The sequence below is a fragment of the Uranotaenia lowii genome, chromosome 1, assembly GCF_029784155.1.
Source record: "Uranotaenia lowii strain MFRU-FL chromosome 1, ASM2978415v1, whole genome shotgun sequence".
NCBI lineage: Eukaryota > Metazoa > Arthropoda > Insecta > Diptera > Culicidae > Uranotaenia > Uranotaenia lowii.
Genome location: NC_073691.1, coordinates 3406399 through 3432086, shown reverse-complemented (window position 1 = coordinate 3432086; position 25688 = coordinate 3406399). Strand labels below are relative to the sequence as shown.

Here is a 25688-nt window from a genome sequence, read left to right as displayed (position 1 = left end):
CTGAGCCTACATTTGAAATAAACTTTATTGGTCACTTTAATTCAAAATGAAAAACATACACTTAAAGTGAACAAACACCACAGAGTTCACTTACTTTTTAAGTGTCCTTTATTTTGAGTGTTAAATCCCCCTTTTTGCATTATATACGCATTTTTAAGCGCGCATGAATTTCTCCATTTTTGAGAACGAAAACGGGACAGTGTAGCTGTTTTGTGTTCGGTGTTAATTAGAGAAAATAAACAAACCATAAATTTTTCATCGCAGCGTCGCACGCAATTTAATTTTATTTTGCAATTTCCGATTCCTCTAGGAATTATAATTTATAAAACGTGAACAAACATTTGGAGTTTTTCGTAGCAACGCATTGGTGAAGTACATATATGTACTGAACATTTTTATCGAGAAGGTAAGGTGCAAAAACGTTTTCGTTTATAACGTTTCTTCCAGCAAAATCCAACACTCAGACGTTATCAACATTCACAACAAACAATCTTTTTCCATCCCCATCACTGTGCGGAAGTTAGTAAAACCATCTGCAGAATGAAAGTCCCAAGCCATTAAGTTCCGTTATACTTGGTATACTATCGAAGAAAACTCTGGATGGAAGCCGGACATCAAAGTGAATCTGAATTTATTGCAGAAACAACCTCTTTAAGAAAAATGGTATTTTAACTGTTGGTTAACCAACTATTACAGTCTAAAAAATTCTGTTCGATTTCACAGGTGCCACATCTTAAAGAGGGATTTCACTTCCGGTGTTACTACCAGAACAATTGAAGAATAGATTGTACAATTATCTCTTGTAATTGTTCTTTATTGATTTAACGTCAGCCAATCGATATAAAATCATAGTTAGGGCCAAAGAATGTCGTTGAACGTCGGCAAAAACCAGCCCTCGTCTGAAGCTGAGGAAACTGGAACATGCAAAACTCACCAATGCCTATTGTGCGGCAAATGCTTTGTGTACGCAAGTAGTCTAACTAGACATTTAGAAATCCATCATAGAAAGAAGAATGAATTCCGTTGCTATACATGCGACGCAACATTTTCGAAAAAACGCCAGTTAGAAGATCACTGCTCACTGAAACACATCGGTCGGCCAAGATACGCATGTGAAACTTGTGGGACAAATTTTTTCCGCTATCATTCATACCGCTTTCACATTAGAAATAAACATCCCGAAGAATACGCTCGATTGTTGGCTGCTTACGGAGTAGCAGGGAAGATACCCTCCAAAGAGCTCTACTCGATGAACGGTTGCGTATATCTGGGAAACAGTACAAGCTTAGATAGCAACGTGGGAGGGTCCCAAAAAAATCCTGTTAAACTAGCGTGTACGCAATGTGATAAGGCATATGCCAAGAGGGGTTTATTAGAGGATCATTATGTTAGTAAACATCGAGGCACTTGTCGATATGAGTGTGAATTCTGTGGAAAAGAGTTCATCTGGAGGGACACATATTTAAAGCATCGAATGGTGATGCATCCAGTGGAATACACGAATCTGGTAACCCAGAACCCAGCTCACGAAATATCATATAAAAGCTTGAACCCGGATAACGGATACTTGGAAAGGGTAAACGATTCTATCGGCAAAATGAGCTGTCTTATGTGCAACATTATGTTCACTGAATCCGCCGATGTGGATCAACACATGGTAAGCCATCACTCGTTGGGTGCCAACTATACGTGTGAGCGGTGTAACGAGTCTTTCGCCAATGGAATGCACCTGCAGAATCATCTGACCGAGAGGCACGTTGGCGAACCCTGGTTCGAGTGTGAATCTTGTGGGAAACAGTTGTATTCAAAAATGGATTTCTGTATGCACTACGAGAGAGAACATCCGGAAGAATACGACGAACTGATGCAAGCGAATGTCTGCAATCAACTGCACGACATCGACGACTGTGTGGTAGTTGAACGTGTTTCTATAGTAGACCAGCTAGCGGACACGTGATGATTTTAGTTCTCTGATATTCAGCTCTGCTTCTTTTACTATCTTCGGTTACTGAACTTCGAGTCATAGGCATAGCGAGGAACATCAGGCTAAATAAGATCATCAATTTGGTCCACGCCTGGTCGGATTTCAACCGAACCGAGCACAATGAAAAAAAATCTGAAACAATATCATATGAAAATCATGCTTATTGATAATGTGACCAAAAAAGCTAATACACTGCGATAATTTTTTTTTCTATTCAGTATAAACTGAAGATTCTGGTTTATGAGTTCCATACATTTTGCCTCTAGGCGAGAATATTTGTACGAAAATTGGGAATATTTATAAGATTCTAAGATTAATTGAACTGAAAACCATTTTCAAGTATCCGGGTGTTCCTTGCCAGTTTTTCAACTACCTATTGGATTGTTATTTATTTCACGCCATTAAAAAAATCAAAAATGAAGAAGAGTGCTGAGATATTAGTCTTACGCTAAACAGGATCCGAAAAAAAGGTTTCAACTAATCATTAAATACACTGATTGAAGTCTTTTAAGAGGTTGAAATACATTTTCATGCTGCACGCAAAATTAGAAAAAAAAACGCCGATTTAGTACACTAAATATCGAATTGGTCTTTCTGGTTGGTTTTCTTACAGAATGTAAACGATCTTGAATAAGTAGGAAACAACATTACAAATGTACATTCTGAATCATAAAATTTTTATTACAGAAATGCGAACTTAGAAAAATCCGAAATTTAGCCTAACTTATGTTTTTTTTAATCTTTCTATAAACACCAATGCCGGGAAAGGTATTTCCAAACGTTCCAGCTCCTCTTTGTGGTATTTCCTACGATGTGCATAGGCTGCCCCGTCAGTGTAAGTTGTTTTTTCGCACAAAGTGCATCGATACAAGGGCTGTTTGTAATGAACGGAAAACTTGTGCTCTTCCACAGATTTTGAAGTTATGAAACACCTCTCACATAAGTCGCATTTATGCTTCCGGTTGCGACTTTGCTGATGCTCATTCTCGAGGTGCTTATAAAGCGTCGACCTGTATTTAAACGTCTTTTTGCACAAACTGCATCGATTAGTGAGATTCATGGCATCGATGTTCTGTACTTTCGCCATAGAGCATTCATGATGCAGGTGGAGCCTTTTGTGTCGAAACCAGTAATCGCAAACATTGCAGTGATAGGGGAATTCCGAAAATGGTGGAACTTCATTTTTTTTTACCCTTCGGCAAAATGAGTTATCGAAAATTCCATGAGCGTTTATTTGATGAAGAACAAATGAATAAAGTTGTTTGTAAACCATCGGGTTGTTACAAACCTGGCAAACGTATTCAGCACCGTCTTCGACAATGTACGGTCGTGCTTTGTTTGTTGTAAGAGTGCTGACTGATTGATCGTGGATACATCTATTGTAATGGTCCACTCGAACTGCTTCGCTTTCAAATTTTTCCCCACAAGACTCACAGCTGTAAAGATACTCCGGTTCTTGGCACACTGTAGCCTCAGTTAGCTCAATCTCCGATTTAATCATTGAACAATCAACTTCCATCTTGCATTTATCCATAGCGATGCTGGTGTTAAGGCCCTCGTGATCGGAATCCTCTGTTTTCATCAGATTACTTTCGTTCAACGTCTCGGATGATTTCTGATCCTGTTGTATGTCCGATGTAGTTTCATTCTTATCATTATAAACTACACAGCCGTCCATAGAATACAGCTCATTTATAGGAAACACCTGAACTCCCTTAGTAGCCAAAGTTTGAGCATATTCTATAGGGTGTATGATTTTATTATGCCGTCGGTAACACGGTAATTGAAAAAATGTCTTTCCACAAATTTCACATTGGTACCTTGGCTTACCAATGTGGTGAAGAGCGTAATGGTCCTCCAAAGTGCGCTTCAAAGTGTAACGTTTGTTGCATTTGTCACAATCAAAACTTTTTTCTTCGTGTCCAGCCCGTAGATGTATGTTGAGAAGGGACAGGTGGTTGAAGATTCTTCCACAAATCGAACACTGGTGCTTTTTCCTCTCGATCTTGTCTTTGTTTTTGTACGATGGATTGAATTTAGGGCATGTTTCAATGTGATTTTTTAAATCCATTTCGGATTGAAACTTCGCACCACATCTGCACCACACGTCATTCTTATTCTCACTCAAAAATTGCAGGAAAATTGAATTGTACGCTGGCTGCCGTTCCATGTCTGTAAGTGAAAGGGTATTATTTAATTACAAATAAGAAGAGACTTTGCCTTAATTTGCTCAGTAGCTGAATATTGAAATCATGAACGTCTTTAGCGAATTCGATTGAGAAACTTTTACCTACCGTTGTTTAAACTAGGGGGGTTGGTTGATTGATTCTGGATGCACTTTTTGTGGTGATCCAATCGATCTGCTTCGCTTTCACAGTTTTCCCCACAAGATCGACAGATGTATAGAGGATTTGGTTCCTGACGCACGGTGACCTCAGTGAGCTCGATCTCCGATTCAATCGATGAGCTATAATTGACTTCCATCTCACACTTGTCCAGTGCGCTGGTGCTCTGAAAGCTTTTGGTATCGGCCAACCCTCGGCCGGTTTTCGATAGCTTACTGTCGTTCGTATTTCCTACTGATTTCTGCGGTAGCATGTCACTGAGCCATTCATCATCGGTGTCCTCTGGTTCCTTTTTGCTGAGGACTCCATCGGATTGGAATTCTCTAGAATGTATGATCAAAACTTTGATGTCAGACCCCCCAGATGTTCAGAAAACAACTGAAATTGAATGCTACATTTTGTTTGTTGTCTCTCTTTTGGCTCAGACCTACCAATCCAGAAATTTAATACTTCCTCTTGATCGAAACGAATTTATTTACTTTTTTTTTTTTTTTTTTTTGTTTGTTGGTGTCTTGCTGACAGCTACGAGCCGATACGGCCCATCTCGCTTCTGTCTTTTTGATGTTCTATTTTGTGTTGTTGTTTCTCAAACTGTTGTGGAGTGGATGGTTGTTCCCAACGTTCCCAAGGGGCTTTGGGTTAGCTTTGGGGGGTTTTGGTTGTTCCTCAAACTGTTGTTTTTGTTTTCTTGATGAAGTCTACAATTTGTTGCAGTTCTGATTCGCTGTTAAGTTCAAGTATGTTTTCTAGTGGAATACTGTTGTTCAATAATGGGTAGTTCATTCTTATGTTGTCGTGTCTCGGGCAATAATACAGTAGGTGTACCAGATTTTCCTCTTCATCACACGTTTCGCATCTATTATTGAATTCCCAGTTCCATTTGCATAATCTTTCTTTGGTCAATGTGTGTCCAGTTCTTATGCGGGTGAGTATAGCTATTCCTTCTTTATTAATTTTGTCCAAATTTTTAAACCATATTTTTTTTCCAGGTTCGTCGCAAAATGAGAAGTGGAATCTGCCTACCGATGAAGATTCTTGTTTGTATCTCTCCGTCCATTTTTTCCACGCATTATTTTTAATAAGTAGCATAGTATCTCCCAGGGTAAAGTCTGTTATTTCCGTTATATCACCTTTTGTAGCTTCTACAGCTTCTCTGTCGGCTACTGTGTTTCCTTTTATGCCTACATGGCTTGGTATCCATTGGATTTCCACTTTCTTGTTTTGGTTATTTCCTATATTTTTGGCTATATTCAATGCTAGGTAATTTTGTTTCCATTTTGTCTTGTTAGAGATCATTTGACATGCGCTCATAGAATCCGTGTATATGACTATATTTTCGTAATTTTTTCGTTGGGCTAGATCCATGGCTTTCTGTATTCCAATCATCTCCGCGTTCGTGATCGAAATGCCGTCCTGCACTTTTCCTGCTAAAATTTGCTGATCTGTGGCGTCATATATCGCGAATGCTGTACCTTGTGTTGTTTTTGAACCGTCGGTAAAGATTGCGTTGTGATCTCTATATTTGCTTCTTGATAACTCGAGGAAGTGTGTTTTCCATGCTGTCTCTGGCAGTTGTTTTTTGTTTGTTTGGTCTCGAAAGAGTTTTTGGTGGATGTGCGTGGTTACTTTCTTTTCTATTTGTTTATATTCTGCTTCCTCTTCTGTGCTATATTCGGTGTTGAGTTGTCCTACGATTTCCTTGTTCTGTTCTGCGATTTTTGTTAGGTAAGATGTGTTTGTCTCCTGTTGTTCTTTTGATATAAATTTGGTAAGTGGAGTTTTGAAGTAAACGCTTCTTATTATTTCTTTTGTTGTGAGCATCTCAATTCTTAGGTCCATGGGCATCTGTCCTGTTTCGGAGAGTATGACCACTATTGGTGTGTCGTTAAGATAGTTCATGGCTCTCCTGAGGTAGGCATTTTGTATCGTCTGTATTGATTTGAGGTGCGTTTTGGCCGCCGATCCGAATATCGAAGCTCCATATTCTAAATGACTTCTCACTTTTGCATTACCAATTTTGATCAAAGTTTCTCTACTTGCTAATGAGTTTCTCCTTCCTAGCATTTTAATCAGATTTACTTGTTTATTAGCCTGTTTTTTAATATTTTCGATATGATTTCTGTGTGTCAAACCGCGATCTAACGTATATCCGAGGTATTTATGCACATTCTTGAATGGAATATATTCTGAACCAAGTTTTATTTTGTATTGATTTGTTCGTTTTTTGGAAAATAGAATGGCCGCACTTTTGCTCGCGTTTGACTTCAGTCCTAGGGAATCTAATTGTGTCCTGAATTCGATTAGTTTTTCGTTTACTCTTTCGATCATTTCAACTATGTTTTTTCCTGTGATTATCAATGCCATGTCATCTGCGAATTGTGTTAGAAAACAATCCGATTTGGAGTCTTTATGTAACTCTTCCGTGTATACGTTAAATAAGACCGGCGACAGAGGGCAGCCTTGTGGTAGTCCTTCGGATATACTTTTTTCTATTTGTCCTTCATTAGTTTCTAATATGACTGTTCTATCCGTTAAGTATTCGTGTATCCAGTTAATTATTCTATTAGGGATTTTTAGTTTGGACATTTTCTCTAGTAGTACTTGGGTTCTGACTGAGTCGAACGCTTTAGAGAGGTCGATGAAAATCGCTAGTGTGATTAGACCTTCATCTTTTGCTTTGGTGATACTATTTACTACATAGTTCACACATGTAATAGCCGAGCGGTTTTTTCTGAACCCAAATGAGAGGTCTGGAAGGAGCTTTCTTGATTCTTATGGTGATTACTTGTGATCACGTCAGCATGATCATCAGAATTGTAATATTTTAAAGTAGGCTTTTCAGTGAAAATACATTCTTGGATTATACATCAAACTGCAAAGACGTGTTTTATTGTTTGTAGAAATTCCGGAAATACCACATCTGGCGACGAGTGAAAAGAAGAATAATTTTAGTATCCAAGGATTATAAGAATTCATTTTATTACATGTAAGTCATTTTTGTTCTTTATTAGTCTTTTAATCAATCTTATAAAACAATCGCACTGTTTTAGAGATTGTATAAAAATCATTCCAGTGACTAAAAAAAAATTTTAAATTTTTTTTTTGGCTTCGAGCTTGAAAAACGGTTGGCTTCGAGCTTGAAATACCGTTGGCTTCGGCCGGAAAAATGATTGGCTTCGAGCTTGAAAAAAAAAAACGGTTGGCTTCGAGCTTGAAATACCGTTGGCTTCGAGCCAGAAAAATGATTGGCTTCGAGCTTGAATACTGGAAATTTTTCAAATTTTCGTTGCTCAATTCACTACAATAAATTTTAAATACGTTACCATGACATCACCTGTTACTAATAGTATTATAATTTTAGCCTTCAAATGGAAGCTTGGAATATCTGTCCTTTTAAATTCAATCATCTACATACAACACAAATTCGGACAGAATGGCATAAATGGCGACGTAATTTCGAAGTGATTGTAGCAGCTGCAGGAGAGAAAAATGCAACCAGGTTGAGAAATATTTTACTAGCCAAAGGAGGTGTTGAACTCCAGGATGTGTTTTATTCACTTGATGGTGCAAATGTTGCTGAGGATAAAGCGCATAATGTAGACCCTTTTAAGGTAACTGTTGATAAGTTTATTTTTTTTTTAATTCCATATACTCACATAATATGGTAAAACTTTAGGTAGCTATTGCAAAACTCGATGAGTTTTTCTCACCAAAACATCATGAATCCTATGAACGAAACGAATTTTGTAAACTGTTTCTTCAAACGGGACAAGATGGTGAAAAAGAGCCACTATCAAAATTCCTTACTCGTTGTTTGGAACAAGCGAATAAATGTAATTTTGGTAAATCGGAAGTGGAAAGTCGTGAGTTAAGGATAATTGACAAAGTTATTCAGCATTCTTCACCGGAAATGCGAGAAAAATTACTTCAAGAAGAAAATTTATCCTTAGCTCAACTTACAAGGATAGTCAGATCGACAGAATCGATTAAATTTCAAGCTCTTACAATTAATGAAATTTCCGGACCCAATGTTTTCCAAGTTAATTCCAATGTGAATAGAATTCTAGATCAAAGAAATATTTTAAATAATGCATGTTACCGGTGTGGAGACAAAAATCATTTTGCCAACGATCCATTATGTCCAGCTAGAGGGTTTAAGTGTCCAAAGTGTTCTAAAATGGGACATTATCCTCAGTGCTGTAAGTCTACTGGGAAACAGGTGACTAACAAGCGTCAACATTCGGCTAATTTTTTTCAACAACAGAATAAGAAATTTAAATCACACAACGTACGGTTGATAGAATCAACGGAGAACAATGTTAATCAAGAACAACAGAGTTTCATTTATCAAATTGGAGATGGTGACGAAATGATGTGGTTGAAAATTGGTGGTGTGCTCATCCAAATGCTAGTAGATTCTGGTAGTTCCAAAAATATCATCGATTTCACCACCTGGGAATACATGAAGCAACAAGGAGTTAAAGTTCGTCAGCCTGAGCGTCTACCTAACACCACTCTTCGTGGTTATGGTACTTTATCAAAACCTCTACAAATATCAACAGTGTTTGAAGCAGTTATATCTGTTGATGGTTTACCCCAATCGGAGCAAGTCGCTACATTCTTTGTCGTTGTTGATGGAGCACAGCCTCTACTTGGCAAAGAGACTGCCAAATTACTTGGTGTGTTGACAATTGGATTGCCCCAATCAGTTAACTCTGTTGTTTCATTTGAAAAACGTCCATTTCCAAAAATGAAAAATGTTCTACTACGCATACCTGTAAATTCGAATGTAAACCCTGTAGCACAACGTGTTCGTAGACCACCTGTTGCTCTGCTGTCTAGAATTGAAGAAAAGATTGCTCAATTGTTGGCCAACGACATCATAGAACCAGTTGAAGGTGGAGCTACATGGGTATCTCCGTTAGTTACCATTCTCAAGGACAATGGTGATTTACGTTTATGTGTTGACATGAGACGCGCCAATCAAGCTATTATAAGAGAACATTACATGATGCCGACGTTTGAAGATTTTTTGCCACGCCTGAAGTCTGCTAATTTTTTTAGTCGTCTAGACATAAAAGACGCTTTTCATCAGGTAATTTTCTTTACTGAAATATTTAAAGATCTTTGTGTTTCTGATATGTATTTTAAAATGTGTGAAATATAATTTTTGTTTGTTATTAATTGATTCTCAGATTGAATTAGAAGAGTCCTCCCGTTATATTACAACATTTATAAGTCATAAAGGATTATTTCGCTATAAGCGTTTAATGTTTGGAATTTCATGTGCACCTGAAATGTTTCAGAAGACTCTCGAACAAATATTGATTGGTTGTGAAAATGTAATCAATTATATTGATGATATTTTCGTTTATGGTGAAACTCAAGAAGAACATGACCGAAGTTTGTCACAAATATTAGCTGTCTTAAAAAGTCGTAATATTCTCCTCAATAATCAAAAATGCATCTTCAAAGTACGCGAGATAGAATTTCTAGGACATAAGATTTCTGCTGAAGGAGTTCGACCAATGGAGAACAAAATAGGCTGTTTGCAAAAATTTCGCAAACCTAGAACTTCGGAAGAAGTTCGAAGTTTTCTTGGACTTGTAACGTATATTGGCAAATTTATACCGAATTTAGCAACTATAACAGCACCTTTACGAGAACTTATTTGCAAAAATATTAGATTCAAATGGGAAGCGAAGCATGAAGAAAGTTTTCAACATCTGAAACAAGCTATTTCAAATGTCCGAACTCTATCGTTTTTTGATAACAATCTCCGAACTAGAGTAGTCGCCGATGCGTCTCCAGTTGCTCTAGGAGCTGTTTTAATTCAGTTTATTGATCACACCGATAATGAACCTCGAGTCATTCGCTATGCAAGCAAAAGTTTATCTAAAACAGAAAGTCGTTATTGTCAGACGGAAAAAGAAGCATTGGCTTTAGTCTGGGCGGTTGAGAAATTTTCAATTTATTTGATTGGTCGTGAATTTGAACTTGAAACTGATCATAAGCCTTTGGAAATTATTTTTGCTCCTACATCGACACCATGTGCACGAATTGAACGTTGGGTTCTACGATTGCAGTCTTTCCGGTTCGTTGTGAAGTACCGAAAAGGTTCAGGAAACATAGCAGATTCTCTTTCACGGTTAGTCGAGCAAGAACCTTCTGGAGATTTCGAACAAGATAATAAATTTTTGGTGCTCGCTGTCAAAGAGTCCGTTGCTATTGATATTCAAGAACTAGAAGAAGAAACACTTTCCGATCTGGAGTTAAAGACTGTGAAAGATTGTTTGCGTACAGGAATATGGTCAAGTTCTTTAGTTAAACATTATGAACCATTTGCAAATGAACTTGGAATTCTTAGCGATATGGTTGTGCGTTGCAACAAACTGGTCGTTCCAAAAATTTTACGGCATCGAATGTTAGAACTGGGACATGAAGGTCATCCAGGCGAATCTGTGATGAAGAAGCGATTGCGAGAAAGGGCTTGGTGGCCTATGATGGATAAGGATATCAAGAAATATGTTCTTGATTGTGAGGGATGTAGACTAACTGGACTTCCCAGCAAGCCAATTCCGATGGCACGACGAGAGTTACCGTTGAAACCTTGGATTGATATAGCAATCGATTTCATGGGACCTCTTCCATCGGGAGAATATTTATTGGTTGTGATAGATTATTTCAGTCGATACAAAGAAGTAGAAATCATGAATCGCATTACATCACGTGACACGGTGGATAAGTTGAACCAAATTTTCACAAGACTTGGATATCCAAGAACGATAACTCTTGATAATGCTAAACAATTTGTAGGGAAAGAATTTGAGGAATTCTGTAAAGTACATGGAATAACGCTTAATCACACAGCACCATATTGGCCTCAAGAAAATGGTCTTGTTGAAAGGCAAAATCGATCTTTATTGAAGAGACTTCAAATTAGCCATGCCTTCGGTAGAGATTGGAAGAAAGATCTTAAAGATTATCTTATGATGTACTATACAACTCCACATTCGACTACAGGAAAAACACCTACTGAGTTGTGTTATGGGAGAACAATTCGTTCAAAATTGCCAACTATCGAAGATTTGGAAACTACACCAACATCAACTGATTATCGTGATCAAGACCGCATGAGGAAGCATAAAGGTAAAGAAACAGAAGACATTCGTCGTGGAGCTGAGACATCAAAAATTCAACAGGGGGATAAAGTTTTAATGGAAAATCTAGTTCCATCAAATAAATTATCAACTAAGTTTGGGAAAACACAGTTTACCGTTACAGAAAGAGTGGGTCCAAGAGCGGTAGTGGAGAATGATTCAGGGAGATCATTCGAACGAAATGTAGCTCATTTGAAGCGAATACCTTTAGAACAGGATTCCAGTTCTGAAATTGAAGATCTCGATGAAGCCACGCTCATAAATACACCGATAACGATTGACGATGAAGTATCAGCAAATGAACAAGAACCTGCTATCAATAATACATTAATATCATCAAACGTTGCTGAAGTCCGGGGAAGGTTGTCAGCTAATCGCGAACGTCGAAAGCCTTCAAGATTCCTGGATTATGTCATGAAAGTTCAACAAACCTCAAACTTTGCTTAAACTAAACGAGATATGGTGATTACTTGTGATCACGTCAGCATGATCATCAGAATTGTAATATTTTAAAGTAGGCTTTTCAGTGAAAATACATTCTTGGATTATACATCAAACTGCAAAGACGTGTTTTATTGTTTGTAGAAATTCCGGAAATACCACAATTCTAATACCTCATCTAGTTTATCCTTTACTACAGAGTTTATAAGCTTCAGGCTGGTGTTCATTAGTGAGATTGGCCTTCTTGACGAGGCTATTAATGGATTGCCTCCTGGTTTTTGAATCGGTAAAATAATTACTCTTCTCCAGGTTTTTGGAATGCTTTCTTCTTGGAATACCCTGTTAAGCAACTCGCACATTTTGATAAATATACTAGGTTTAAATTCCTTCATCATTCCGTAGGAAATTCTGTCTTCTCCTGGTGCCGAGTGATTTTTCCTCTTCTTTAATGTTTTCATAAGTTCATCTTCTTGTATTTCAAAATCAATTTCTGTTGTTTCTGTGAGTATTGGCTTTTCTATTCTTGTCGCTGTATTATCGCCAAAAAAGTGATTCATAATTTCTTCTCCGAATTTTCGACTAATGTTTATTTTGTAGGAATTAGAATCAGTCAGTGCCGTGTCGATTCCTTTTATTATGTTCCACATTTGCCTAGATGGAGTACTTTCGTCTATCAATTCCGACATATTCTGGTTGTGTTTTCTTTTTTCTCTTCTGGTAATTCTCTTAAAATTGGCCCTTGATTTTTGGAATTCTAGATAGCTTATGAGATCTTTCGACTTGTTATAATTTTTGAGTGCCATTTTTTTCATGTTGTATGCCTCGTCGATTTCCCTCGTCCACCATTGCTTCAAGTAATTAGCCTTTTTGTTCTGTACCGTGAATGACGATTCCTCTACACATCTATCAAATAGGGTTTGCATTTCTGTTGGATCGTATATCTCTCTTGGTTCAATTTCGTTTATTAGCTCTATCGCTTTACTCCTGTTTATTCTTATCGTGTTCGTTTTATATAGTGGTATTGCTGAAGATATTGATATTTTGATAAATTTATGAGCGCCTCCTATCTCTTGATCCTCTATTTCCCATATTGTCCTTCTTCCTATTCCTGGGGTTGCTAAACTGATATCTATAGCCGAACTACTAATAGAAGGGGAACCTATTGTTGTGTGATCTCCGTTGTTCAGAATCCTAAATCTAGTTTTATTCACTTCTTCCAGTAGGAGATTTCCTTTCGCACACGACCTGTTCGCTGTCCTATTCCACATCGGGTGGTGGCTATTGAAGTCACCGCATACAATAACCTCTCCCTGTAGTCCTTCCAACTTATTTATCAACAGTCGTAATTGTATACAACATTGTGTTACTTTGTCGGCGTCAGGTGGTACATATATCGATATTATTGTTAGTGGCCCTACTCCATTTGTTATTCTGATGGCTATTGTCTCTATCGGTTCGTATTTTCCTATGTTTAACGTTTCTCCAACAAGTGCTTCGCTTACAAGAATCCCTACTCCTCCGTATCCTTTGTCTCTTAAATTGTAGAATCCATTGAAACCTTTTATCTTGTATTTTTCCTGTGGTTTCAACCATACTTCCTGCATTGCTACAATTGATATTTCCTTCTCCTCTAGATATTTTTGTAATTCTGCCCTCTTTTCCATCGGTCGTAAGCTTTGTACATTATGTTGGAGAATTATGAGATCCTTACACTGCACTGTGAGTCTCGTCGATTCTAGCTATATTCGGAGAAATTACCCAGTTATATTCTAATTCTTCTGTGATCTGCTGTAAGTCGTTGCTGATGCTTATTAAGAGGGAGTCCATATTTATGCCTGATGGATCTGTTTGGATTCCATTGGCAATTTTCTTCTGCAGTTCCTTAAGTGTAGCTAACCATTCTGATGATCTCAGCTCTGTTAAGAAGAGCTTCCTGATTTTGGATACAAATCTCTCGAATTCCGTGGCTGAATATGGATTCATCTCTAGTATCTGAATTCTTTCGTTCCTTTGCGATTGAGTCTGTGTTCTTCTTATTTCTTTCATCTGTGGTTTATTCTTGGATAAGACGCGATGAGATAAGCTGCTGGGGGGGGTCTTGGGGGAGTATGAGGACGAAAACATACATTCGCTTTCTTGTATTTCATCATCTACCGGTAAGTCCTGGAACCTGTTTGTCAATTTTGGGAACTCTTCTTCGGCTTCTGTGTAAGGTATTTGTCTCGATTTCATTTTATTTAAGATTTCTGTTCTTCTTTTTCGTTCTGGACATTCCTTGTTTTCTGAGCTATGTTCTTGCTTGCAATTGACGCATTTATTTGCATTTTGGCAGGATTCTTCGTGATGTCTTCCGCTGCAGATTCTGCATCTCACCGGTGAATTGCAGTTTTTGGCCGCGTGCCCATACCTCCAGCAGTTTTTACATTGCCGTAAGGGGAAAATGTAGAGCTCGCATCGGAATGGACATCCAAATATTTTGACCATCCTGGGTATTTGATTTCCTGCCACCGTTATTTTTAAATTTTCTGTGTTCTCCAGATCTTTTTGAGTTTTCTTCTTCATTCTCTCTACCTTGATGATGGGCGAATCTGTTACCGTATTCTTTAGTAATTCCTGCTCTCCAAAGTCAATTGGTACACCTCTGACAAAAATTATGGTGTTTCTACTTTGTGGTGGGATTCTTATCTTTAGGTTGAAGTCGCTTAGGTTATTTACTTTTCCTTTTGTCAACCAGGTCAACCTTTCTGGATTCACACTATATAACACTTAAAATAATTTCCACTTAAAATGTAAGTGACATCTGGAATGAATTTCGGCCATACGAAAATTCATGTGAATTTTAAGTGCATGCCAAGTGAAAATCACTTAAGTGACCAGCCAAGTGAATTTCAAGTGAGGTGCGATGTATATTCGGTCACTTAAAACTGAAGTGATGAGTGAGCAAATATCGGCTCGGTCACTTAAAACTGAAGTGAGAGGCAAGTGAAATGTACATGAGTCACTTGAAATGAGAAAAATAACTAAGTTTTCACTTTTAAGTGCATTTTCCAGTGTTTTTAAGTGTGATTTTAGTTTCAGTGTATGAAAAAACCGCAGACCAAGGTGTGTTTATATGGTTTATATTCAGGAGGTGTGTTTATATTTATATTATGTATCAAAAGACCTTGCCGCAGACCATGATGCAGGATTATTCATGGTTGAGGTTGAGAGGGAGTCACATTCGGGTGGGTGGTAAAAGTTCTCAAGTTTGGGTATTTTCGAAGTTCTGTGTTGTGCAGAGCTCAACAAAACCAAAATATTTACCTCCGCGGAGATTTGTGGATTTTTTAATTGTGATTTTTATTTATGAAAAAAAAAAAAATGTTATCGTTACCTACAGCTTCAGTAAAAGATACATTTCCTTTGTAATGTTCGTAGGTACGTCTATGGTATTCCTTGGAGTGCTATCGAAGAATTGTACCTAACCTACCTACCTAAGGGTCCGGCGCCGATTGACCGAACGCATAGGGCTGTGATAAAAGATCTCCACTGCTAGCGATCCGGATCGAGCGTCTTCACTTGCTGCCAGCCAAGGTTCTCGGATTTCAGCGGCTAGACTATGCCGCCAGGAGCTTCTGGGCGTGCCTCTTCTTCGATGCCCATCTGGATTCCAGTCAAGCGGCGTGTGCCCAATCCATCTACTCTTACGTTTCCGATTCTCGATTTGTAGCGCCTTTTGATGACACCGGTGATATAATTGTGAGAATTGTGGTCCTTAAAAAACTGATTACAAATCAGCAGGGAAGTGCTTTTTACGTAAGTAAAGGACAAACATTTATGAACAGCGCATAGTAATAGGAGTTCGTTGTTAAAATATTAATTCAACAATAGGAGGTGATATGAAGCAATTGCTTCGGTAGCGACCTTTAGAATCGTATTAAAAGCTACATTTTACACCTACTCCGCAATGAAAATATGCATACACCAGTCGATTTTACTCATCAGAATCATCATCATTGCGAATTTCGATCATTAATAAGGTTTATTCTATTCAACAGAAAATCTAAAACATGATGGTTTTCCAACTCTACTCTAGATGATACAATCGAAGCCTTCATTGTGAATTCAATTTTTCTACAACAAGTAGCGTACCTGCCCAACTGTAAACCAAAATGCCGAGAAAAATGCAATACAAATCGAGAGACCAAATGAATTGTTTGATTTGTGATAAAATCTACTGTCAAGTCTCTAGGCTGGCTCACCACGAAGTCGATTGTCATGGAATACTCATCGGACGTTGGGCTCGCAAAAATTATATGGCTTGGAACAGCCGCTGCGACAAGTGCGGATTGCATTTTCGATACAGCGAACTCATCCCGTATCATAACTGTGATGATGTCTTAAAACTCAATGAAAATGCCAATATCAACTCTTCTGGACAAATCTGTGAAAAATGCGGAGCACATTTTCACTTAGAACACGATTTCAAAAATCACATCGAGATATGCCCTAACGCGAATCGATCAATCACTGGAAAGTTCCAGTGTTCGTTTTGTGGAAAGACCTTCAATCGCGATTCCAACCTCAGTATACACTTACGGGCTATGCACTTTGGAAAACGAGATTTTGCGTGTGTCAAATGCGACAAAAGTTTTGCGGCTAGACGCAAGTTGGAAGACCATTACGCTACCCACCATGTCGGTAGGCCAAGGTTCCAATGCGAAACTTGTGGCAAAAAGTTTTTTAATTTATCAGCATGTCGTAAACATTATAAAATAAGCCACGCAAAAAAATACGCTCAAATTCTGGCGTCTAGTGGAGTTATGGCGCTTCCTATCAATGAGCTGTACTCTGTTAATGGCTGTGTTGTTCTGGATGGCGAAAACGGTAATGATTCTAAAGACCTATGCTGTGCGATCTGCAACCGAACATTTACTAGCATAGGAAGATTTGAACAGCATATGGTCGTTCACAAAAAGCAACTCATAGGGACGTTTACCTGTACCAAATGCGATAATATATATGACACAAAGAATGATTTGGAAGATCATTATGTGTGTGATCACCTCGGTGTAATAAGGTACACGTGTGAATTTTGTGGGCATGGATTTTCCTGGAGGGAACCATATTTTCGGCATCGCAAGGAGCAGCATCTAACGGAATACAAGGGTATGGTCGGGCAGAGCAACACCCTTGCCATAAATTACAATAAATTAAACCTAGGAAACGATCTCGACATAATACTGACCAATGACACTGTTTGTGAAAGGAGCTGTGTATTGTGTATTAAAATATTTCCCACTGAAATGCAGCTTGATCTTCACATGCAGAGTTTCCACTTGACGCCTGAAAAGTTTAATTGCCAGCGATGTTCCAAAAAGTTCATTACTGAGTCACATTTGGAGCTTCATTTAGCTGAAATGCACATGGGAAAGCCTTGGTTTAGATGTGAATCGTGCAACGACATCTTCGACTCTAAAAAGAAATACTGTTGGCATTACAAGATGAAACATCCAGATGAATACGTTGAATTGCTGCAACAGGAGAGCTGTAATCAACTGTACGAAATAGACGGCTATGCGATTGTCGAACGTGTTTCTTTGGAAAATGAGCTATCGACCTTGAGGTAATAATTAATTTCTTTTTGATGACAATTTTCTATTTTTATTTCTATTTTTCCTAATTTAGAACACGTGGAGAACAAAATGCTGTAACTATAAAACAAGAACCCTCAACAGAGAAACAAATGGATCAGAGGAACGAATGGAAATCAGATGAAGAACAAAATGCTGTAACTATAAAACAAGAACCCTCAACAGAGATATACATTGATCACAGTTTCAACAAATGTGGCACAGTGGATGTAAAAAACATCGAATCCAAAAACGACACTCATCGTTGCAAGTTCTGCAGAAAGACATTCAAACAGAAAACAGAACTTTTCAATCATGTCAAAGATAAGCATAAAGCCCGTAAACATAAATGCGACACTTGTGAGAAGAGCTACAAAGTTCCAAGGCATTTGCTAGAGCACAAGTTTTCCGTTCATTACAAAACGCCATTGTATCGATGCACCTTGTGCGGAAAAACGTTTTTTACTAACGGTCCAAGTTTTGCACATCGAAGAGAATGTCATGCCGAGGAGCTAAAACGCGCACAAAAACCTCTGGCTTCATACGCATTTATTGAAAGATTAAATAAACGTGATTGAGGTTTTTGATTGAAAAAACCTTGGAAGACTCCCTTTTTTGTGTAGATAATTCTCTGCAAGAAGTATTATTGATGAGCTTTACCAGGGTTAGACGGTTTCAACATTGAATTCAGAAGATTTTACAAACTTGCTTGGATTGATACAAACATTCAAATGGTTAACATTCCGTTTTAAGCGATTTGGGATTCAATTTATAAGGCAACTCTGAAACATTCCATATAATCAACAAAATGAATGTGGCCGGTTTTCAAAATTCGATTATGATTGTTTTTCCTATACATCCATTGCCATCCTTATGATCATATGGTATTAGTATTAACAAATGTTTCTTTGGCCTTAAAGTCGGTAGCATAGCATTTCAAGTCGATTTTTTTCTAAAATTCAAATAACTCAAATATTAGGTAAGACGTTTTGAAGAGTCGAATTTTGCAAGTTTTAGGTAATATTATTTTTCAGTGTACACCTGAACATATATATGAAACATATAGAAAATACATTCGCCTTTACCTGGCTTTTTTCATCAAAACAACGCACGGAAATCGAAATATCCACTTGCAATCAACAGATATCTGATGAACATTACCATTAAAGTAGACGTTAATGCCCCTTACAGTGATTTGAAAAGAAAAAAAAATCTACTTACGTTATTAAAGTGAAGACAGTAAGGTAAGACAGTTTGTTATTGATTTTGGTTCGTTTTATATTGTTGGCCAGGAAATGCTAAATACTCTATAATACCATCGTACTTATTACTGTAGTTTTAATTTTCAGAAAAGAAAGATCTAATCAAATCGCCATCATTTAGCTTTTTAATAATCAAAAACTAAGTTAATTCTTCTCCAAAGAACCTTACACGCAGAAAAATAGAAATTAGTTTCAAAGGAAAGTGCCGCAAAAACAAAGGATTTTTTCCTTTGATTTTGGGACAAATAAAAATTCCTTTGTTTCAAATGCATTTTCTTTTGTTTCGAAGAAATGCTTTCCTTTGAAACAAAACATTTTCTTTGTTTCAAAAAACAAAATGCTTTGGATTCAAAAGCCTTTTCGTTTAATTTTATGAACTTTTCGTTCATTCCAACGGTATTTGGGTTTCAATTTAAAAGCATTTGTTCTTCAATTCTACTTTTTGTTTCTAAAAATTCTAGTACTACATATTAATTTTCGTCCTATTGGAAATACAAAGAAATCAATTATAGTTTAATACATTTTATTTATTTAAAAAGTTCATATTTACAATATTGATTTTCCTATAATTAGAGTTTTGAACCGGTACATCTGTAAATAAAGAGGAGAACAAAATTAACATATGAAATTTTTACATAGCGTACATATTTAATACAAATTTATGACAAAAATTCTTCTCTTGTTATGAAGCTCACAAAAAAAGATATTAAGCTAAATAATGCTAACAATAAAAATTTAAAATGTCATGGAAAAGTACTTACCGAACAACTCATGATTCTCCTTGGACCGGATCGAAAGGGATTAGTTGGACGAATGGTTGCCTGAAAAAGTTTGTTAGGTTGGTTTATTTGAAATTAAATTGATTTTGAAAGACCTACCTAGGAGTCCACTACCGTTTGCCCTCTTAAAGCTGTCAAGACTTTCCTACGCCGGATCTTGTGATTCCTGTGCTGTCTGGCTGTTGCGCGGAAAAGCTTCTCGCCGTCCCGTTCCCCAAACAGAAGTTAATGAAGATGTGTCGACTGTTTGATGTAAAAATACTTTGATTCAAAAGAAAATTCATCTAAATCAATGAATTTCCACATTGATTCTGAGTCCAAAAACAAATTCTTTGAATTCAAATTAAATACTTTGATTCAAAAATTTGGAATATTGGTTTAATGAAAAAAAAAATCGGTTCAATATAAAATTTACTTGAATCAAGGAAAATGGATTTTGTTTCAATGAACACGAGGTTTTTGAATCAAAGATGTATTTTTTTTATCTCAATGGTACTACTTTTCGCTGCGTGTACAAATCGATTTGTTACTACAGTATTGTTCATTTCAGATTCTCGCAAAAATGAGTCAGGCTGTTGACAATACTGAAAACACCAATTCTAAATCGACAAGCCCAGAAATTTGTTCTGAACTACAATGTGCGATCTGCAAAAGAACATATTCTGACAGACAAAGTTATCAGGGGCACATAAGGTGCGCTCACAAAAAGAAAAAAACCAGAACATTTCTAGCATGCAACAAATGCAATAACAAGTATGATAAAAGATCTGCATTGGAAGACCATTATGCTCGTGATCATCTCGGTGTGATAAGGTATGCATGTGAATTCTGTGGAGAGGGGTTCACCTGGAGGATCACATATTTTCGGCATCGTAAGGAGAAGCATCCCAAGGAATACGAGGAGTTGGCAAGACAGAACGACCCCCGCACAACTATATCATTCAACAAGTTAAACTTAGGGAACGATCTCAACGAAATATTGACCGATGAAAATCTTCGTGAAAGAAGCTGTGTGATGTGTATTAAAATGTTTCCCACAACAAACGAGCTTGAACTTCATATGCAGAGCTTGCACTCAACGATGGAAAGCTTTGATTGTAAGCGATGTGATAAAACGTTCTACGCTAAGTCAGACTTCGAGCTTCATTTAGCTGAAAAGCATGTAGGAAAACCTTGGTTTTTGTGTAAAATTTGTGAGAAACATCTCGGCTCAAAAAAGGAGTACTGTGTCCACCACAAGCAAAAGCATCCGGAAGAATACGTCAAACTGTTGCAACATAAGAGCTGTGATCAACTGTACGAAATAGACGGCTATGTGATAGTTGAACTAGTTTCTTTGGATGATGAGCTATCAAATTCGAGGTAATACATACTTTCTTAATAATTTATAGCTGTGGTATTAAGTTATCGATATTCTTTTCATATCTTCCTAATTTAGTGATGATGAAGTTCGTTGTTCATCGACTTCTTTTGCGGAAAAAAATCGACGGCGCAAATATGTTTGTCAGATTTGTCAAAAAGAGGCGACTTATGAGCCAAATTTAGCTCTTCATCAAATGAACGCTCACAAAATTTTCGATAGTTCATGGTGCAGTAGGACGAAAACCACCGGAAACTCATCAGTACCAGAATTCAGTTATGACTGTGGCGTTTGCGGTTATTGGTTTCGTTACAAAACCCATCGTTCGTATCACAAATGTGACATAACGAAAGTACAGAACACAGAGAATGGCACTCCTCATCGGTGCAAGATCTGCAAAAGTGCGTTCAAATACAAAACGAATCTATTCGACCACTTCAAGGCTGAGCATCAGCCGACCCATATACATAAATGCGACAATTGTGAAAAGATCTTTTTTAGTCGAAGGCATTTGGAAGAGCACAAGTTTTCCGCCCATTACAATAAGCCTTTGTACCGATGCACCTTGTGCGGAAAAACAAGTGCTAATAACTCGACAAGTTTTGCACATCGGAAGAAATTCCATACCGAGGAGCTGGAACGCCTGGAAAGACCTCTGCCTGCATACGCGTTTATCGAAAAGTTGAATAAATGACACTGATTTTGTTACTTGAAATTTTGATAAAAAAAAATACCATTATTAACTTATCACATTATTAATCCCACGAAGACGAATAATTGATGAATCCACAAGAACCATACTTTGGCTTAAAACGGAGTTTACCTACACGGAAAATAAAAAAAAGGTAAAACTGACCGAAGGCAGAGGGGATTTTTTTACCTATCTATCTCGGTAAATTTTCCATTTTTTTATCCACTTAGCAAAAATGTAAATTTTACCTTTTTTAATTCATCTAGAAGAAAGGTAAATTTTACCTTTACAGAGCAAAAAAACCTTCACATAGCAAAAACCAAGGTTTTATGACGAGAACCAGCATATCCACGGTCGTGTGAGATCTATCTTGTTGCCAGAACGAATTTTATAGACTCCCGTCGGGCCCGAGGAAAACCACCCAACGTCACAGTGACAGACGTGCTAGACTTGGACTACATGTTCGAAATTTACCCTTTTCTAAAAGCTATCGATCTCCGTCTCATATTTTTTTTATTTTCATATTTCTCTTTTTATCCTCTTTTCTTGTATAAAAAAAAGCTAGACCTAAGTAATCAATCGGGGATGGGCGCGCTCGCAGTCCTGGTATACAAATTCCCATGTGTTAAACAGAGAAAGGAATTGCCTTCACTCCAATTTCACTCCGATTAGCTGTCATTCTTATGGAAATCTGAGTAAGAGTAAAGAGCAAGCTTTATTCTTTTTAGCAGACCCAAGCCCAATTGTAAAAAAAAAACAAAAACGAGTGTGGCTCCTTAAAGCTTAAACGTATGAACCGTTTCAAATATTAATAAGTTTAAAAAAAATAAATTCAGCACAACTAAATTAAGATGTAAGGTGATTTTCACCTTGAAGCGGTGAAAGTTACCATTATATCGGTAAATTTTACCTTTTTATTATTTTCAGTGGGTATTTCCTGAATCCTCATCCACATGCCCTCGATAACTTGAACTCCGATTTCGGTTGCTGAGACTTGTTTATGTTTATATTTTGAACTGAGAAGAGATGCATGCCTCAAATCTCCTGACGCTCCTGACAAGTATGAGAGACTTTCAGTTCAGCAACCAAAATGAATACATAAACAAATCTCAGCAACCGAAATCGCAGTTCAAGCTGTCGAGTGTGGACGAGGCTTTAGGAAGTTAGAAAATAGCTGGTTTGCCTTTATTTGTCCTTCTTTCAACAAAACAACGCTCAAAAATCGAATTTTCTTTACGTGAGATTTCTGGAAAATATTACCTATACGGTAGAAGTTATTGCCCCTTGCCTGACGAATAACAGGATTTTTTAGAAAAGGATCCAAACTATTCTACACATCATTCTGGTGAACAGGTAAGTCAGTTTGTTTTTTAAATTTCCACAAACAGAAGATCAAATCAAAACACCTTCATTTAGCGCTTCAATCGTTGAAAGATCATTTTACTAAACCAATTTTTTGGGTATTAGGTACATTTGAAGTTTGTATTTTTGGTTGCAGATTTTCGTAAAACTAGGGATTCGACAACATATGCAGAAATGCCGAAAGCAACCAATTCCAAATCAAAAAGTTGTTCTCAACTACGATGTGCGATATGCAAAAGAACTTTCTCTCAGAGCAAAAGATTCGATTGGCAAATGAAGTTCGCTCACAATAATAAACAAATAAGAAGGCTAGCATGCAACAAATGCAATAACAAATATGACAGAAAAATTGAATTGGATGACCATTATGCCCGCAATCATCTCGGTGTGTTAAGATATGCATGTGAGTACTGTGGTGAAGAGTTTGCAGAGAGAAGAACATATTTTCAGCATCGTAAGGAGCAGCATCCCGAGGAATACGAGAAGTTGGCAAGAACAAAATACGCTTACAGAATTATATCGTTCAACAAGTTTGACTTAGGGAACCATCTCAACGAAATACTGACCAGTGAAAATCTTCGGAAAAGAAGCTGTGTTATGTGTATTAAAATATTTCCCACAAAAAACCAGCTTCAACTTCACATGGAGAGCTTGCATTTGACTCCAGAAATGTTTGATTGTAAGCTTTGTGACAGAACGTTCTATGTTAAGGCTGACTGGGAGCTTCACTTAGCTGAAATGCATGCTGGAAAACCTTGGTTTTGGTGTGAAATTTGTGGTAAAAACTTTGACTCGAAAAGGGAATACTGTTTGCACCACAAGCGAAGGCATCCGGAAGAATACGTCAAACTGATGCTACAGAAGAGCTGTGATCAACTGTACGAAATTGATGGATATGTAATAGTTGAACGAGTTTCTTTGCAGGATGAGCTTTCGAATATTAGGTAATAATACCCTACCTAAAATGTATATAGATTGATTTGATAGCCCTATTACAATTTTATTTTATTTTATTTTTTTTTTCTATTTTCTCCTTATCCAGAGACTCAAATGAAGCACAAAATGTTGTTATTATAGATGAGGAATCAATGGACATTGACGATGAAATTCTTTGTTCATCGAATGCTTTGGCGGAAAAACAACGACTGTACGTTGCCAAAACTAAGAAATACGTTTGTCAGATTTGTCAAAAACAGACGATTCACAAGACATTGTTTGTTCTTCATCAAATGAATGCTCACAAAATTTTTGATAGTTCATGGTGCAGTAAGATAAAAAACAGTGACAACCCATCAGTACCAGAATTTAAATTTCACTGTAGCGTTTGCGGTTATTGGTTCCGTTACAAACACCATCATTTGTATCACGAATGCGACATATCGAAAGTACAGAACACTGGGAACGACACTCCTCAGAAATGTAAATGCTGCAGTAAGGCATTCAAACACAAAAAGAATCTACACGAGCACCTCAGGAATGTACATCAGCAGACCAGTGAGCATAAATGCAAAATTTGTAATAAAAATTTTAAAAGTGGAAGGAATTTGGAAGACCACATGTTTTCCGCTCATTACAACAAACCTTTGTACCGATGCACCTTGTGCGGGAAAACAAGTGCCAATAACTCATCAAGTTTTATACATCGGAAGAAATTTCATTCCGAGGAGTTGGAACGCGCAGAAAAACCTCTGCGTGCATATGCATTTATTGAAAAATTGAATAAATGACACTGATTTTGTTGCTCGAAATTTTGGAACACTTTTGATCACACTAATTAATTATATTTAAGTCTACGAAAATAAATCATCAACCAACGCTAAAGAATCCTTCTCAGCTTTTCTTTCTTTCCTTTCCATGGGAGGACAGGTGATCCAGAACTTTGCACAGATGCAGATATGAATGGAGAATCATTGCACAAAATTTGAAGAAAATCGATTCGCTAGTTTTCGCTCGACAGTTCAAAAGCTGTGCAAAAGTCGGATTTCTTCCCAATTTAAGCATGTCGTTACTTGAAGTTCAATACTTTGACATGTTTTCATACCCAAGCAACCAAAAGTCTCATATCTACTTAAACTCGTTCTTCCAAAGTTTGAATTTCGCTGAACAAAGGTTCCAAAGGGATTTGTTACCGAATTTTCTCGAATTTAAGCATGAAAGTTAAAAAAGGTTCCTCAAAAAGCCTTCTATGGACTTGAAGCACAGAAAACAGACGTACAAGCTCGAACAAAAAACCGTCAAAAAAGTGTGTAAAATTTCAAATGCTATCACCAAAATAATATGTTAGAAACTGACTGCAAACAGTGTCATCTATTGCGCCGTTCAAGAGTTACAAATCAACTTTTGAGTGCCCAGTTTCGAAAAGGCGTAATCATAGCCAAAAAACAAAAATTAGTTCAAAAAGGGTGTTGGGATTTTTACACAAGTTTCGTGGGCTAGCTTGTACGGTCTGTTCTCTGAGCTTGAAGTTCCAAAAAGTTCCTCAAATAGCTTTTTTTGTGACATGTCAATCGTATCCACACAGTATAAAAGTTACAATTTAGGTCTCAAATAGCCTTCTGTGGACTTCAAGTTCCAAGAAGTTCCTCGAATAGCCTTTTTTGTGACATGTCAATCGCACACACACAGTATAAAAGTTACCTTAGGGCTCAAATAGCCTTCTGTGAACTTCAAGTTCCAAGAAGATCCTCTTAAA

At 37.3% G+C, this 25688-nt stretch overlaps 5 protein-coding genes and 1 long non-coding RNA gene across 11 annotated transcripts; 4 read left to right on the top strand and 2 right to left on the bottom strand.

Annotated features, from left to right (window-relative positions):
• Nucleotides 1-218: 218 nt before the first annotated feature.
• On the top strand, nt 219-18151 carry LOC129738768 (zinc finger protein 726-like). Of its 4 annotated transcripts, none has more exons than XM_055730051.1 (4): nt 221-406; nt 15348-15725; nt 15968-17535; nt 17598-18151. In XM_055730051.1, the coding sequence occupies exons 3-4, from the start codon at nt 16082-16084 to the stop codon at nt 18118-18120; spliced, it is 1977 nt and encodes a 658-aa protein (XP_055586026.1). In that variant the 5' UTR covers nt 221-406; nt 15348-15725; nt 15968-16081; the 3' UTR covers nt 18121-18151. The 4 variants fall into 4 exon arrangements, with proteins under 4 accessions (XP_055586043.1, XP_055586026.1, XP_055586051.1 ...); XM_055730061.1 differs by lacking the exon at nt 221-406 and adding an exon at nt 15138-15154; XM_055730068.1 differs by lacking the exons at nt 15348-15725; nt 15968-17535; nt 17598-18151 and adding exons at nt 521-663; nt 724-4803 and having other exon boundaries at nt 219-406.
• Nucleotides 2660-14686, bottom strand: LOC129738789 (zinc finger protein 12-like). 3 transcript variants are annotated; one of them, XM_055730101.1, is made up of 4 exons: nt 14650-14686; nt 4761-4812; nt 4279-4652; nt 2660-4156 (listed from the first exon to the last, which is right to left on the bottom strand). In XM_055730101.1, the coding sequence occupies exons 3-4, from the start codon at nt 4580-4582 to the stop codon at nt 2709-2711; spliced, it is 1752 nt and encodes a 583-aa protein (XP_055586076.1). In that variant the 5' UTR covers nt 4583-4652; nt 4761-4812; nt 14650-14686; the 3' UTR covers nt 2660-2708. The 3 variants fall into 3 exon arrangements, with proteins under 3 accessions (XP_055586076.1, XP_055586068.1, XP_055586058.1); XM_055730093.1 differs by lacking the exon at nt 14650-14686 and having other exon boundaries at nt 4725-4818; XM_055730083.1 differs by lacking the exon at nt 14650-14686 and having other exon boundaries at nt 4279-4809.
• LOC129738764 (uncharacterized protein K02A2.6-like) lies at nt 8145-12045 on the top strand. Its single transcript, XM_055730037.1, has 2 exons — nt 8145-9424; nt 9525-12045. Exons 1-2 carry the CDS (start codon nt 8240-8242, stop codon nt 11934-11936), a joined length of 3597 nt encoding a protein of 1198 aa, XP_055586012.1. The 5' UTR covers nt 8145-8239; the 3' UTR covers nt 11937-12045.
• Nucleotides 18152-19310: 1159 nt separating the features above from the next.
• On the bottom strand, nt 19311-19906 carry LOC129738818 (uncharacterized). The gene is made up of 3 exons (XR_008735651.1): nt 19683-19906; nt 19566-19625; nt 19311-19395 (listed from the first exon to the last, which is right to left on the bottom strand). It is a non-coding gene; the product is annotated as an uncharacterized LOC129738818 (long non-coding RNA).
• Nucleotides 19907-20063: 157 nt separating this feature from the next.
• On the top strand, nt 20064-22084 carry LOC129738808 (zinc finger protein 39-like). The gene is made up of 3 exons (XM_055730108.1): nt 20064-20945; nt 21022-21835; nt 21901-22084. Exons 1-2 carry the CDS (start codon nt 20146-20148, stop codon nt 21635-21637), a joined length of 1416 nt encoding a protein of 471 aa, XP_055586083.1. The 5' UTR covers nt 20064-20145; the 3' UTR covers nt 21638-21835; nt 21901-22084.
• A 525-nt stretch (nt 22085-22609) lies between these two features.
• Nucleotides 22610-25628, top strand: LOC129756264 (zinc finger protein 888-like). The gene is made up of 3 exons (XM_055753084.1): nt 22610-22987; nt 23133-23940; nt 24039-25628. The coding sequence occupies exons 2-3, from the start codon at nt 23171-23173 to the stop codon at nt 24721-24723; spliced, it is 1455 nt and encodes a 484-aa protein (XP_055609059.1). The 5' UTR covers nt 22610-22987; nt 23133-23170; the 3' UTR covers nt 24724-25628.
• The last annotated feature ends 60 nt before the right edge of the window (nt 25629-25688 follow it).